Here is a 15490-nt window from a genome sequence, read left to right as displayed (position 1 = left end):
TGGTGTCGCCGCGTAAGCTTGGGCGATGCTGGCAAGCCGCTGGCGCAAGATGCAAGGATTTTTCATGTGCGAGTGCTGTCCGAAGAAGCCGAAAAAGTTCGAGACCGCGGCTGAGCTTGGGTATGTCCATGTTTGATCATGCAGTCTTACGGTGGGGATGGGCCTTTTTGCTGACCACGGCGAACGATAGTGCACACGAAGCTGAGAAGCAATACGAGTGCTCATTCTGCGGTAACCGCTTCAAGAACAAGAACGAGGCGGAGCGGCACCAAAACAGTCTTCATGTTGCGGCGTCACAGCTGGAGCTGTTCCGCTCTGAGCAGCTACGACCGCGCATTTCACGACAGCACCAATCGGCCTGGCGAAGCGGACAGCTGCGGCTACTGTGGCGAAGAGTTCCCACGCAGCGGACGCGGGCCGGGAGCTTCAGCGCCTCGACACGCTACCGATCAGAACTGGGAGGAGCGCATTCGTCACCTGCAGGAGGTGCATAAGTTCAGGGAGTGCAACAGCAGCAAGAAGTTTTTCCGCGCCGACCACTTCAGACAGCACCTCAAGCATAGCCACGCTGGAACGAGTGGAAAGTGGACCAACATGCTGGAGAACGCGTGCATGCTCGAAGAGGACCCAACCCCAAGGTAAACCCGCAATCCTTTCTGCCGCTGACCCGACCGCCTGTTGGCCCGACCGTCTGTCCAGGACTCGAAGGGCCAGAAGGATTGAATTGCGGGGCTTCGGCGTGCAGCAGCACAAGTTCGGGAGCACCGTCACCTCAACGGAGCAGCGACTCGGTGTCACCGCTGTGCATCCCAAACCACAGATTTTTCACGGTGCAGAGGCGCAGCTGACGTGTGGGTGTGCGCGCGCTCCGTGCAACCGCTGCCCGGTGAGCGCCGTTGCCCCCCCCCCCCCCCCTCCCCCCTGCTGTGGTAGCGCATGCGTCCAGCTGGCAACTGCGACGTGCCGGCTTCGGTGTTCTTCAAATCTCGACGGCGCTTCTCGAGATCGACTCTTTCCCACATCAGCTCCGCCCTGCCAACCACCGTCCTACCAGACACCCGTCTGACATGACAGATGTCTCTGACGAGCCATGATAAGCGACCTCCGAAGGATCACTTCGCGGCGACTGGACGCCGATCTCCCGCTGGAGGCGTCACTCAGAACAGTAGGCCTGTGGCACAGGATGGGCGTGAGCCAACGAACCGACCCCTCGTCTGGTGTAGAGCATGCTCGGTACGCCACGCGCATCTCCCATTCGCCCAATTTGCCATGCGAAACGAGTCACCTGCACGCACGATGCAGCTCGATTGGTTTCTGACAGTCCAAGGGGGTGAATTCAATACCTCCACAAACCATCCTCACATAGGCCTTTTGTCATTTTTTTTTCCCTTGTCACGTATATATGGGGGTACATGATTGTTAGGATCCGCTACTACGTTACCCGGTTGGAAGTAGGGCGTGGGCCTTGGACGACTTTTCTTGTCTTTTTCATTGTTGGGTGCTCATGGCAACGGGTGAATCAATGCATGTGCCTCGAGAAACGAGGCGGTGTTCGGGTGTTGGCGCGTCTGACTTGCATTTGAATGGACATCTATCATGGGGGGTTATACAGAGGAGGGAAGACTTGGGCCGCATGAACGTATTATGTTTCTCGCGCGGACTGCAGTAACATCATGAGGGCGTGGCGGACTGATTTAGTGCGTTTAAAAAAAGGCCAGGATATGAGTACACAATGAAGAGGACCGAGTTGAACCATTTAGTAGTGTCTCAGTGATTGAACTTTCGACTTGAGAGGGCTGGGGAAGGCAATGAACACACGATGGCCTGATAATGCCCCATACGCCTGTCCGTGACATCTTTGCCTTCTTCACATCACCCAACCTGTGGCGATCGGACACAGGCGTGATTGATGCCTAGACGGACTCTACTCTCAGCGCTTGCGTGCTGGCAACACTTCACATTGCGCCAGTCACGATTCAAGCATAAGAGCATTATAGGCTACTCAATCTTCCATATAAACAAATTTTCACATTACAGATGCTATCCAAGTTCTTCTCCACCTTACTCTTGCAACTCCTTATCCCAGTACTCTAGAGACCCCGTCAGCTCGCGCCTGAGGCGGCTGGCGCTGACGCCCTTGGCCCAACGGTCGAAGGCGACGATGATGAGAAAGCAGCCGGCGACTGTCGGCAGCGTGGCGCCGTTCTCGAGGTAGAGCATGAGGAAGCGCTCAGAGGCGGCGGCGGCGGCGAGGCCCAGGGCCGTGAGCGCGACGGCGGCGCGGACGGCGAGCGCGGCGCGGTCCGAGAGGGTCAAGGGCCGGTCGGTGCGGCGGGTGATGAGGATGAAGAGGGCGAGGAACACGAGGGCCAGCGACAGGGAGCCCCAGTAGTAGGCGTAGATAGCCATGTAGCCCGGGTGCTGAGCCGGCAGGGCCGCGGACGACGACGACGGGTTGACCGAGTCGGCGAGCGCCGTCGTCAGCGTCCTCGTCAGCGTGTCAAAGGCCGGTGGCAGGGACGAGGTGCCGGCGCCTAGACTGCCGAGAGAGCAGACGTCGGTCGTGTTGCCGAGCGTCCGGACCTCGTCGAGGATCCGGGGCAGCCAGTCCCTGCCATTCGAGTCGTCGTCGAGTTTGAGCTCGTCCAGTGCCTTGGTGATGGCGCGCACGAGGGCCGCCCCGTCGAGGTGCTGCTCGATGCAGGCCACCCGCACATCTTTACGGAACGAGATGAACCTGCGCAGCACGTGCCACGGCCAGGATGATCTGCTGCGAGCCTTCGACGATGCCGAATCTTGCCCGGGTGGAAAGGGAAAAGTGCGGCACGGCCCAGACCGGCTGGGGGGATGCTACCCAAAGTGCCCCTCGGGGGGGTTGCCAAGTAGAGCATCCAGGAGAGAAGCTTTCGCGGTCCTTTCGGGTTAGCCCTGAATTGGTCCGCCAAGGAGGCTTTTTCTTGGAGGCCAAACCAAAATCAAGACCATGCGGCGATCAGAGAAGTGCGTCGGAGGCGCACGTCATCGTTGCCCATGACCTTGCCCACCGTCTTGGTCGCTCCAATGGCGCCCTCGCCGATGATGACAAGCGTTAGAAGCCCCATGCGCTCTGTGAGATGAGTGCGCTTGAATCCCGTCTTCCTCCAGACGATTGAGATGCCGAGGGTCACGGGCCGCCTCTACGCCCAAGATGACGTAGTACAAGTAATAGATACCCAGACCAGGTTTGGCCCCCGGATTGAAGGACACCGTCATGGAGAGAAACGAACCCCCCGAAAAGACGAGGGTACCTATCGTCAACGAAAGGGGCCAGGTCATGCTCTCCGTGTGCCTCCGAACGAAGTGCAGTGCGACCGAGTACTGGATGACCATGAGGAGGCGGCTACCCAGGAGGATGTGACACAAGATGCGAAAGTTCTAACAGACATGTCAGTTTCATTCGTGAATGATCAGGTCTCAAGCGGCAGCGGCGGCGACGGGCGTCCTCGTACTTGATTGTTTTGTCCATCTTGCTCCGGGTCGAAGGATGACCCCACGAAGGCAAAGCCCACAAAGATACAGAACTGAGCCAGCTTGCAGACGCGTTCGTACCCAGAGTCCAAGGAGAAGCGGACATCGTGAAGAGTAATCTGGAACCAGGTGAACCAGATGATGCTGAAAAAGGAAACATATGCTACAAGAGTGTTGACGTTGTTGACCGAATGTGCGCTGGTAAATGTTTCCAGGTTCGCGATAAAGAAAAGGTCGGAAAAGAGCTCGATTGTGTTGGCATTTTCTCGTACAGAGAGGTGCAAGACCTCGTTGGCCGTGGTGGCATTGGTGTTCTTGTTGTTCTCCTCGCCATTGTCACTGGCGGCGGCGTTGTCGCTGGCCTCTCCACTGCTGTCCGTCCTCACATTCACCGGAGACTTGATCCATTTGAGCGGCGCAATCTTCTCTTCTTGAAGATAGTCCAAACCCCTGTGGTCACTTATTGTTAACCCCCCCTAATGCTGAATACATGCCCCTGTGGCAGTCACCTGCAGGAAGCTTACCAACTGGCCGTCGACGCGGCAGACCTGCTGGAGTCGGTCCTCGGGACCCCCAAGTGCTCGATGGATGAAATGCCGGAGTCGGCTCGCTGCACGCCAGTCAGAGCAGTGGATGAGTTGATGGAGTCGGTTCGGCGCATGTCAAAATGACTGGTCGGTAACCGTGTCATGGTGTAATCCTGCCAGACCGAGAGCGACGCCTGTTTAGGCCAACACCCTCATTGTGCTCGATGCGATGGAGTGAACAAGCTGTAAGACCTGCCGTTGTTGGCGACGTGAGTGATTGTATTCGAACCTGAGCAGCCCTAACCCACGATTGCCGGCATTCAGGGCTGCATTCTGGACCTTCAGGGGCCGAGAGGACCAGCCGGGTGGACATGGTGTACTCGCTTTCGGTCTCGGTATCGCTCCTAGGCCCGTTCCCGTTCTCCGCGCCGCTACGTCCACCCCGAACATGGGCTCAAAGCTTATATTGCCTGTCTCAGTCTCTCCCTTTTGTGTCTCGCGGGGAGGAGCCTCAATGCATGAACCACTCTTTGTGATGGACTGGATGTCACTTTACAAGATTATGGCTTTCGAGCAAGCCCAATTTCTACAAAAGCCAAGGCTCGCAGTGCAAACGTCGTGCTCGCACTTGCTGTCCCTGCGGTTCATCAGTCCAACGCAGCCTCGAGCTTAGAAGCCAGACACAGCCACTGGCCGACTGCTAGGATGAGGGTTTCCTTATATGCATGAAGGTCGGTGCTCATCAGGCATAAACACCGGGGACTGGCAGGACACCGAGGCCGACGACGTCAAACCACGCCAGACTGATGCCTTCCGCTGACGCACCTGGATTCCAGACCGCCAGTTGGGAGGCTAAGCCATCTATTGATTGATGCTTTGCAGTTTCACGCCCTTGCGAGGCAATCCGAGGTGAGCTTCGTAATTCGCGAGGCAAATCTCGCGACAGCATCATTGCGTCGCGTTGCGTCTCAAGTTTGCCTTGCCAAGGGCCCATGTGCGCGGCTTCGTATGGTGCTCGGATTTGGCCTAACATAAAAGCACGATCAAGGCCAACTGACTTGGGGCCTTTCTTGTTCTCTCGACCATCAGCAACATCCTTTCCACAGTTTTCATCATCTCAAACATTCAATAGCCAGCATTCGTATTCTTTTTGCTTGACACATTCTCAATCGCCATCATGCCTATCCTGTCCATCGTCTCCCCTGAAATCCCCGCCGAGGGCCAGGACAAGTTCCTCGCTGCTCTGCCTACGATTCTCAGTGATATCAAGAGCCAGCCTGGTGTCGCAGGCGTCACCGCTGGTCAGATTGTCGGCCAGGACGGCGCGCCCGTGACCGACTTCAAGTTTGTCCAGGCCATCGGTGGGTGCTGGCGGACCTCAAAATGACAAGAGTCATCATCTGACACGTGCGCAGCATTCAAGACGGCCGAAGACGAGAAGACGTTCGCCGACTCCGCATGGTCACAGGAGCAGAAGGCTCGGTACCTGGAGAAGTCCGGCGACCTGCCGGCGGTCGGCCGCTTCGAGGTGCCTGAGTTTCCCGCAGACAAGGCCCCTCCGGCCTACCTGCAGTACTCGACGCTCCACATCGAGGACGAGAGCAAGCACGCCGAGGCTCGCAAGGTTTTCGAGGATGTCATCAAAGCGCTGGGCAAGGAGGCCTTTGGCGGACGCACCATCGACCAGCCCTTTGTTGGGTTGGGCATCATCGGATGGGATAGCCTCGAGGTGAGTCTTGCGTGCTACACTTAGTTCCACTTCGACCATGGCTAACGACGGTTGTGAATGCAGGAGGCTGGTGCTGCTTTCAAGCAGCCTGAAGTGGCCGCCCTGTGGGCGAAGTACCTGAGCCTGGGCAAGGGCAAGAACATTATTGTTAGGATTCACCAGTGAGCATCGGATTCTTCACAGGCTGCGTGCTATTGCTCTAGCGAGTCGACACCCCGATATAGCATTGCCCTCCCTGCCTTGCAATCTGGATTATCCTCGAATACGGTAGAGTCAGTTATACGAGCTTTAGATTCAAAAAAAAACATGGCCATCATAGAAAGAAAGTCATCGTAGATGATGACAGAGATGACCTTGACGGACTGTGTCCCATCAGGTATCAATAAAAATTAGAGGACTTTCATGCCATGAAAATTGATCTGTCCCATCCTGTTCAACACATTTAACATCGTCCACATCGCTACCCTACGTCACCTGCACACCCCACTACGCTAAGTGAGGGGTAAAACTCCTTCCCCTGAAGCCGTCACCAGATGCAGCAGCTGCTCATTAGCATTGCACATGGAAAGGCTCGACCACTCGACACGCGCCGACATCACCGACGACATTGCCGGATCTCTCCGAAGGAGCTGCGTCGAGATGGCCTTGAATCGCATCGATGGTGACGAGGAGCTTTACGTGGGAGGGTATGTTGCCTGGGCTCCACCTGATTGTGCCCCTTCAGATGTTGCGTTCAAGGCCAACTGACGACCCTCAAGGATTTTTGCACTCAAACGTCCGACCGCTCTGAGTGATCGCGGCATCACCCACGTGCTGTCCGTGGTGCGGTGCAACCCGTCAGAGGACTGGAGCGCTCAGTACAGACACAAGGTCATTGATGTGGATGACGTGGACGATGAAGATTTACTCTACCACCTGCCAGGAGCAGTGAGATTTATCGACGATGCCCTCCATCCGAAACCTGAAGGAGGGAAAAGAAAGCAGTGAGAAATGGCCGGAAGGCTGCGGTTTTGGCAGATGTCATCGGTGTCGCGGCTGGGGGTGATGCGACTGCCCCCAGCGACGATGAAGCCAGCGACGAGCAAGCCGAGGCAACCGAGGATCCAGTATTCAAAGCCAAGGCTGATCGTCTTCGTGCTGCCGCCAGTCCCAGCCAGAACGACGCGCCAGCTTTGTCGGCCGACCCACGGTCTGCCGACCCCGATGCCATCACGCCTGTGCCTGCCATCGAGCACCTGTCTCTCTCAAGCGCAGGCAAAGCCAGGGGCCGGTTTTCCGTCCTTTGTCTTATGGAAAATTAAAGTTCATTCCCGCCCGTCGCCCCCTAATCTCCTTTTAACGCCCCCCGCTCGTTTGGCCCGCGGGGCCGGCAGCGACCGAGACTCACTCCTCCGTGAGTTCGACGCACAAGTCACAGGACGAGCGACGCCGCACAAAAACTTGTCGAGCTTCTCGGCATGGCACGTCGTGGTTGCGGAGCCCCAACCCAGTTTTATTTTTGCAGCTCGAAGATATGCTGAGTCATCGTCTGCTCCGTGAAGGAGGGAGAGGTGGGAGAAAGCATCAGATCTACCAGCGCTGGACGTACAAGCGGGAGGTGGAGGAGAGCCTGGCGGTGGGCGAGGCGCCGTCGCGCCTGCGTTTCGAGGATGAGGAGAGAGCAAAGGGCGGCGCCTCAGGCCCCGGCACGGGGCAGGAAAAGGAGCTGAGGTGTAAGAAATGCCGTCGCGTTCTGGCCACATCGGCATTTGTCCTCGACCACGAGCCCATCACGGGCGTGTCGCCTGCGTCGCAGGCATGTCAGCATGTCTTTGTTGAGCCTCTCAGCTGGATGCGTCCCACACTCGAGCAAGCAGAGCTTGAAGGCCGGCTCATCTGCCCAAGTGACAAATGTGGTGCTAGCTTGGGCCGATATAGCTGGAGGGGCTTCAAGTGCAGTTGCGGCGGTTGGGTCACGCCAGCGTTTAGCCTCGCCAGGGGCCGCGTGGACGAGGTGCGGGCGTCAGTGGGCATGGGCGCCGGCACGGGAGCTGATGCCGAAGCAGCGAGGAGGGCGCAGAGGGCTGCGTTAGGTATCAGGATGCCGGCTGGGGCGGGAGGCGGCAATGGTAGGCTTTGAGGTGGGTAGCATCGAGTTCATGTGCAAGCGCAACAAACCAGCCCTGCCCATGCTTCGGATGTTGCACTGGCACACCAGGACTTACATGATACACTCATGCATGAAGATTTTCGACCCCCAGTGGCTCAACCCCAACCATCGGTGTCCTGGTATGAATTTAGAAGTTTCCTCATCACTGTCGGACTTCGTGATCTGATGAGGTGTCCAGCAACAAGTGTGAGTCTCAGTAACGGTTTAATTCCGCTTTGATCGAATATAGAGTATCTAGGACTGTGAGCTTATCCTCGAACAGCACGTGATATATTATCATCGCTGTGTGTACTAGCAATTAAGTCCTGCTAGGTAATGAAGAGCTAGACCTAGTGTCGGCCTCTGTGTATTGGTGCCACGGAGCTCACGAACTCCGAATTGGACACGATGTTCGCGAACCCAAACCGTGCCCAAGAGGATGCTATCCTGGCCCAGGTTCCCGACGTTTGCGCCCGCTCCGGAGGAAGTAACCCTGTCGATCTCATCCGTTTGAGCCGTCCGGGTTTCGTCGAATCTGGGGACGGGAGGATGTACCGTTTAACGACGTGCCGAGCCAAGTGCTTTTGCGCTCATCGTGAGAGGCTTGCCAGGATACCAGGGTGAGAGGCTGCAGGAAGTAAGCCCTAAGACTTGGAAGGTGTCTGTTGATGCAACCTGGGTAGGCCTTTTACTAGGAAGAGGGGTGTAAGATGTGCACATGTTTACTTTCGACACACAGGGAGCATTGAACACCCTGCCATCGGGTACCACTAGAACAAGTCCGGTACGGTCTTGTGGTCAGTTCTCTAGTGGACGGCCAGATAGAACGAAAGACGTTACATGTCGTGGTATCGCCCTCTGAAGAGGTTTTGGCTGCTGGTGACGAATGATGTCGAGCCTATGACGAGTATCGTGTTGGTATCACCAAATGTGTGTTGCCGCCAAGTCCATTTCAGCATTTTCGAGATCATGCCTGCAGCTCACCTAGCTCATTTTCCCCAGTCGCACCTTAAGTGAGTGTGTATGGGTGTATGGGTTGCAGACATACACTTCTCACGTCAGCTCTTGAACTGATTGGATCAGCGCAAGGCTCCGACGACTGAAAAATGAAAAAGCACCAAACTCATTATACCATTCAAGGACATGAAATTCCTGCCATTAAATACGGCTGCTGTCGAATGCTTCCGATTTGCAAAGACTTGTGTCATGGTTTCCATATGTATTCCCAGAATTTTGACGACTCGTACCAGGAGCCATCATACTAGCGCCTCGGCTTACACCAGGCTGGTGAATCATGTTGAGAGAATGACGCTTCGAGATTACAATGCTCATCCGTCCAAAGCTCTCACTTCACACACAATGATGACAGGGAATCAGCTTAGTCTGACATGAAGTTTCAGGCAACATCATGTGATAGCTTCAGCCTGCCTGTTTACTAGACTGGCGGATGACAAGGCTGTCAGATGTGTTTCCCGAGCCAGCTAGTCAGATCAGGGATCGGGAAGTAACTGTAAGCTGCCCCGCGGGTACACACCTCTGCAAGACAAGGGTAGAGGGGTGCGATAGGCATTACCCCGCGGTGTCAGCTTGGATGGACTGACACCGCGGTGTGGTCTGAAAGTACGTCCCAAACTACAAAAGTACCTCTGGGCATAAGCAAAGAGACTTGATCGGACCTGGTCCTTACCGATCAAGCTTCACGCGACGTTTTCAACTCCTGCGTACTTAGTCCAGGATCGAGTCCTCCTCACGTGCCTGCCTACGTGTTGGAGAAGAAATCGAGCGGCTCTTGGTGATTCAAAAATTCAACACATTACAGAGCACTTTAATCTGCCTGCCGAGACCCTGAATATCTAGAAGGCTCCTCCTCTAGCGTAGATCTGCCCACAAGACCGGACGCAAGGACGGTCGGCTTCGGCAAAAGACCAGGTAGATCGGCGATTGTGACTTGACATCTACGTGAGGTGCCCGGCTTGGGCCGCGCAGATCCTGCGTTTCTTGATCGATGGCACGCAGACGGCAGCCCCTGCAGAGGCACCGACAGGGTTACTAAAAGCAGCACCGGAGGATAACGCGAGCTTTAACGCGAGAGTGACCCCCCTCAGCATCCTTGAGACACCGCTTGGCCAATGTTACCCAGAGCATGTTGTCTCTCGGGCATTCTGGTTCAATTTAGAGTGGATTTCCGACGGCGGGCCCCATGGCGCAAGAACCCCAAGCATGCCCCCATTGATCTTCATGAGCCTCATGGTTGATTCTTACAAGAGTGGCCGGCTAGTGTACCACGCGCGTTCTTCGCACATGGCCGGTGCATCTTGGCACGAGTGCTTTGACTGAGGAGTGAGTAGGCGTGTGACGTGAAGAGAGACAACAGCACAGATATTGGACAGCTGGAGCAGTTGTGAGCACGACACGTTTGCTGACGGCATCGTTTTGATACATGGCGACTGTTCCAGGTCAGCCCAGTGCTTGATGCTGATGGCTGAAGCCCGTTGATGTGCAGTAGCCGCCAAGTCACGTCAGCCGGTCAGCACTAGCCGCATTAGGGACCAACAATCGTGCTGCAGCTGCGCCAGAGCTGTGCATGGTAACACAGAATGATCGGGAATGTGTCAAATACAAGAGAGATCCTGGCTGAGTGGCAATGTGATGTGACGCACGGCGGGAAGTTGGTGATTCAAAGCTACTCACCCCACCTAGTTGGATAAATAGAAGAAGACTTCATACAAGAGCTGCCACACGCTCTTGCTCTGTGCATATTAGGAGCCATGTGCTTTCCTGTGCGTCAGAACCGGCTTGGCATAGGAAATGGTTCGGCTGGCTTTCTCCAAGTTCATGGGTCCCCATGCTTGTCTCGTTGGTGAGGTGTCAGCCTGCATCTTCTCACCTCGTACACAGGCCAATTGGGTCGTGCCCCCCGCGCACCCATAGAAGCCTTTCATGTCGTGGACGATACCCTGGTCTACGGGTGGCGCACAGCATGTGCGGGTGCTGTTCTGGAGGTCTGCCGCCCCTGCTAGTCGCGGGGTTATAGAGAGACCTTGCCCTCTTCGTTGATCCCAACTCCACTTGATCGCAGGTCGATAGTACGTCCGGAGGCAGTTTTCATTCAACCGCTATTAGGAGCTCCCTTGGGTACGGAAGGGAAGAAGTTTGGTTGAGCGATACGCTCTCTGTTCCGTTTTGCGAGTTCGATCTGCCGTTTCTTTTCGATGCGCAGGGCAAAGAAGTTCCTGGACACTATCTTAGCGATCTTGGTTGTTTCGGGGTTATCGCCGGAGCTACCTACTTCTGTAGGGAGAAAACCCTAGGCTCCTCTTCTGGCACTTCAACTGTGACGTCGGACTTGCTCTGCAATATGTTAGCTGCCTGCCTCTCTTTCGCTGAAGCGTTGCGCATGCCTCGTCCTCAACATCGTCCATCTTGTCGGTTGATTTCTTATCCTCGGACTGTTTGCTCTTGTCCTTGCTCTTGTCCTTGTCCTTATCCTTGTCCTCCGACTTCTCTTTATCTTCTCTCTCCTTTTTCTTGCGTTGTCTCTCTTCGTATTCTTTTTTCACGCGCTCGAGCTCGTCGTCCATCTCTTTCTGCTTCTTGGCCTCAACGGCTGCCGTGTCGATAATAGGGGCGCAAAAGTTTTTATCCTTTAGATGGCTCGGACACACGAAGAAGAAATCCTACGACTGTCAGGAATTTTCCAAGCCTCCTTGGGTAGACGGACTGACCTTGTTCTCTGGGGCGACAAGCACACTGGTTGTCGATCGGTAACAAACATCGCACCCTTTCGCGGCTGTGTCAGCAACCTTGCGATGTGTATAAATATTGGCGAAAGACATGGTTCAAACTTGTAACTCAAGGTGATCCTTTGCGCAATGACCCTGTCGAGCCCGCTACAGAACCGGAGTCTGTCGACAATCTTCGCTTGTGACGTCGCGATCCAAACGAGGGGTGTAACTGGAGACGCGACAGTGGGGGAGTTTTGGCGTAATGCGGGGTGGGATCCCCTAACCGTCTTTCGGCACCAGATGGTCAGAGCTCGCTTGCCTGTGATCCATTGCGATAAGACCCCTGAGATAAGAAAGCGCCGACCTGCAAGGGGCTGTGATGGGCATCGTCAGTCCTAGGCAAGTCCCCAATAAATCCATCCCAACACAAGAGATTCGTCTGTCTTCGTCGCAATCTCGAAAATCAGCGTCTCTGATGCTTCGAAAATAATCAGAGCATTACAGATCAATTCAGTTTGCCAGCCGAAATCTTGAATATCGAGAAGGCTCCCTTTCGAACGTAGATCTGCCTGCAGGACGGAACGTCCGCGAAAGGCACCACATTTCCGGCCGCTGCGGTGCCTCCCATGAACAAGTTTCCTATATGAGCAGCTGAAGGGGATTGTCGCCAGCTCTAACCAGGTTCAATCAGGACGTTGCGAAACCTTTTCACTGCGTGACAATTGTCGAGATGACAGCGGCCAAGGGTGACACAAGCAAGCCTGGTGTTCTTAGGCAGATCAAGGGTGTTTGAGAAACAATTGCTTAGCTGGCCAAAGAATGCGCCTGGACCATATATCTTCTTGGGCTGGATGTGTGTGGTAAATAGAACAGCCGTTTGAATTTGGCCCCGAAATGCTCAAGGCCGATTGAAGCATGCCATGGCGCTTGTTTGTTAGAATCAAGGTGTACACCATACACCCGGTTATTGCTCTCAGCAAGGTGGGAGAAGCGGGCGGCTCAATTACCCGACCTATCCCCGGACCATCTCCAATGCACGTCACAGCCTTGAGACCTATAGGCAGAGCAGAAAACCAAAACTTGGTCGCAAGGCGCGTACAGCTTCGCGGCCAGTAGCCCGACTCGAATCTGCACGAAATCTCCCTTTTTCGACATTATTGCCCTTGAAAGGTTGCCAACGACGTAACGCATCGTCCGGCCTTCACGAATACCAAACGAGCACACATTGCCTAGCCCAACTTCTTCAATCATGGCCCCAGGCCTCGACATTCAAAGACTGGGAGTTGTATTCCAGTCGCGACCGGACATCCTCGAGGGCATTCAGCGCGAAGCCAGTATGTTGCGCGTAAACCCCAACTTGACCACTTCGCGACTGACTTTCTATTTACAGATTCGGCGTCACGAGTAACGCTATTTAACGACATTGCCAGCTTCGTGTACGAACAGACAAATGGCCCCGAGCCAGCCGCGAAGCGGCGTCGAGTCGATGTCGACGCCTCCAACGGCTTCAAGGCTTCCAATGGAAACGGAACCATCAATGTCGCAGGATCAGTTCCGGCATCGGCGGCAGAGGCAGCAGTAGACGAGCCGGTTCAGCTCGAGATTAAGGAGATTTCCGTGTCGGTACCGCAGCGGAAAAAGTTTGAGCTGTGCTTCACCGAGAACCACCTCTACGCTCGCGTCCCAGGCACAACTGCGCCGGCGGCAGGCATCGCGTACGCCTGGGGAGACATTGGTACGATTGACCGTCTCCTGGCCTTCTATTCCGACGAAAGCTAATCTCTGCTGTATCTAGAGTACGCCTTCTACCTCCCAATTCCCGAAAAGACGCAGGTCCAACATAACTACATCATTTTCCCCCGCGGATCATGTCTTCCCTCTAAGACAGAGACGACTATTCCGACGGCTGAGCCTCTCGTCTTCACCGTGCCTGCAACAGCTCCAAAGCAGGGCACGATTCTCGGTCCCAAGGCTAGCAGTGCGGCTGCTGTCTCCGACACATACCGTTCGCTGTTCGACTGGGCGCTGACGACCCATCTCCGTGCCGCGTCAAATCCCATCAACATAGTGTCAGCCGATCCCGCCAAGTTTCACAGTATGGTGAGGCAGCCACACCGACCGAACGAGAAGGCTGTGCATGTCAAGGCATTCCGCGGCTCGAAGGATGGGTATCTGTTCTTTCTGCCGACCGGCATCCTTTGGGGCTTCAAGAAACCGCTCCTGTTTATCCCCTTGGAACGGATCTCATCATTGAGCTACACGAGCGTGTTGCAACGGACATTCAACATAGTGGTCGAGGCTTTCACTGGCGAGGGCGACGCGACCGAAGAGCTCGAGTTTGCAATGTTGGACCAGGAGGACTACCAGGGAATTGATGAATCCTACGTCAAGCGCAATGGGTTGCAGGACCGCAGCATGGCGGAGCAGAGGCGAGCTAAGATGGAGCTCGTGGGAGAATCAAAAGGCCGGAAAGAAGGCAGCTGGCGCGGGCGATGTCGCGCCAGACGCTAGTGCAGATACCGATGGCAGGACAGAGCTGGAAAAGGCGCAGGCTGAGGCAGAGCTGCAGCTGCAAGACGAAGAGGATGAGGACGAAGAAGATTACGACCCGGGGAGCGAGGGTGAGAGCGAAGGGTCAGGCGTCTCTAGCGACGAAGACGATGAGGACGACGACCAAGAGATGGAGGATGGGGAGGACGATGAAGGAGACGATGCAGGGGACGAAAGCACCAATGTCAAAGGCTGAGAAGCTCGCTCCGCCTGGGGCTTGACGAGATATCTGTGGGAAACAATATCCATCTGGAGGGACTGTCAAGATCAATTCCTGCAATTTCGCCTTTCGTTTCCTAACAAGGCCCTCGCCATTTGAAAAATCCATGTCATCTCCACCAAATCTACCGGCTGATACTAACCGGACAGATATCCCAGACTAAGGCCCTGTTTGGTGTCGTGAGAGGACTTTTAGCACTTGACAAACAGGCTCGCCAAGAGGGTTGGACGAACCGACGATCGCAACCCAGGCCCCAGATGGAATGGAAAACACCAGGGCCCTTCTGGATTTTGCGTATTCTCGCATTTCGATGCGCAAAATCACTTGCTAAGCCGAATTCGGAGACGTCACGCCCTCACTCATCAACACCTCGCAACGAATCGGAGCAATGGGCTGTGGCGTGGTGGAACACCATGGCTTGTGTTCTCCAAAAAATGTCTTCTCATACCGCCCATATCTCTGCTCAGGCGCTTCGTCAAGCTTGAATTAAAGTTGCAGTTCCTTCTTGTCCTAACCGGTGATGTCCGTCCGTCAGATCCGAGCTTTACGTATGCTAACATTCGAATCTGGAGGCCAAGACGCTTGGAATTTGGCTTGATTTACCAACAAGGTGTAATTTTTCCAGGGAAAAGAGTAGGCTTAGCCCATGTGATCTACCTTCCTGAAGAAGCCCAAAACAGGAATCCATCCCGCAGGGTGATATGATTACTTATAAAGCAAACATGATGCCTCTCATCTGTAATGTTGACGCACTCTTCTCCCAGACTTGTGGCTTGATTCCTCACTTGGAGGCATTGATATTCCCTTTTCCAACAGTTTCGATCGGCTCGCAACTGTATCACCTTTCAACACCAGACAGCCTGTACACAGGTCTTAGGGGATAACATGGTGTCTCATGATGTCGCCTATCGGTGCGTTCACGCCAACCTCCCATGTCATCCAAGACCCTTGAGTGAGCGTGCGATGACCAACAGTATATAGGCTACTTCGGCGCTCATGATCTGGGCTGTGTATCTTGGCCTACTGACTTCCGGTGTCTTCGCACAGATAGCGGGACGAAACTTCACATCTACTGCGCCAGAGTGCCCAGAGCAGCTGCCTACT

The 15490-nt window shown here is 55.0% G+C and overlaps 6 protein-coding genes across 6 annotated transcripts; 4 read left to right on the top strand and 2 right to left on the bottom strand.

The window, feature by feature from the left end:
• Positions 1-49: 49 nt before the first annotated feature.
• On the top strand, positions 50-494 carry VDBG_02854 (conserved hypothetical protein; the record flags this gene model as incomplete). The annotated part of the gene is made up of 2 exons (XM_003006669.1): positions 50-120; positions 191-494. The coding sequence occupies 2 exons, from the start codon at positions 50-52 to the stop codon at positions 492-494; spliced, it is 375 nt and encodes a 124-aa protein (XP_003006715.1).
• A 1567-nt stretch (positions 495-2061) lies between these two features.
• On the bottom strand, positions 2062-4198 carry VDBG_02853 (conserved hypothetical protein; the record flags this gene model as incomplete). Its single annotated transcript, XM_003006668.1, has 4 exons — positions 2062-2850; positions 3018-3176; positions 3489-3957; positions 4032-4198. 4 exons carry the CDS (start codon positions 4196-4198, stop codon positions 2062-2064), a joined length of 1584 nt encoding a protein of 527 aa, XP_003006714.1.
• A 1013-nt stretch (positions 4199-5211) lies between these two features.
• On the top strand, positions 5212-5928 carry VDBG_02852 (predicted protein; the record flags this gene model as incomplete). Its single annotated transcript, XM_003006667.1, has 3 exons — positions 5212-5395; positions 5450-5763; positions 5827-5928. The coding sequence occupies 3 exons, from the start codon at positions 5212-5214 to the stop codon at positions 5926-5928; spliced, it is 600 nt and encodes a 199-aa protein (XP_003006713.1).
• Positions 5929-6324: 396 nt separating this feature from the next.
• VDBG_02851 (dual specificity protein phosphatase) lies at positions 6325-7882 on the top strand (the record flags this gene model as incomplete). The annotated part of the gene is made up of 4 exons (XM_003006666.1): positions 6325-6449; positions 6522-6690; positions 6741-6980; positions 7268-7882. 4 exons carry the CDS (start codon positions 6325-6327, stop codon positions 7880-7882), a joined length of 1149 nt encoding a protein of 382 aa, XP_003006712.1.
• Positions 7883-11000: 3118 nt separating this feature from the next.
• On the bottom strand, positions 11001-11727 carry VDBG_02850 (conserved hypothetical protein; the record flags this gene model as incomplete). The annotated part of the gene is made up of 4 exons (XM_003006665.1): positions 11001-11124; positions 11181-11242; positions 11287-11568; positions 11665-11727. The coding sequence occupies 4 exons, from the start codon at positions 11725-11727 to the stop codon at positions 11001-11003; spliced, it is 531 nt and encodes a 176-aa protein (XP_003006711.1).
• Positions 11728-12865: 1138 nt separating this feature from the next.
• Positions 12866-14362, top strand: VDBG_02849 (histone chaperone Rttp106-like protein; the record flags this gene model as incomplete). The annotated part of the gene is made up of 4 exons (XM_003006664.1): positions 12866-12950; positions 13007-13351; positions 13412-14001; positions 14081-14362. 4 exons carry the CDS (start codon positions 12866-12868, stop codon positions 14360-14362), a joined length of 1302 nt encoding a protein of 433 aa, XP_003006710.1.
• Between the last annotated feature and the right edge of the window lie 1128 nt (positions 14363-15490).

Source organism: Verticillium alfalfae, genomic scaffold, assembly GCF_000150825.1.
Source record: "Verticillium alfalfae VaMs.102 supercont1.3 genomic scaffold, whole genome shotgun sequence".
In the NCBI taxonomy this organism is placed as follows: Eukaryota; Fungi; Ascomycota; class Sordariomycetes; order Glomerellales; family Plectosphaerellaceae; genus Verticillium; species Verticillium alfalfae.
This window is presented reverse-complemented; position numbering and strand designations above follow the sequence as displayed.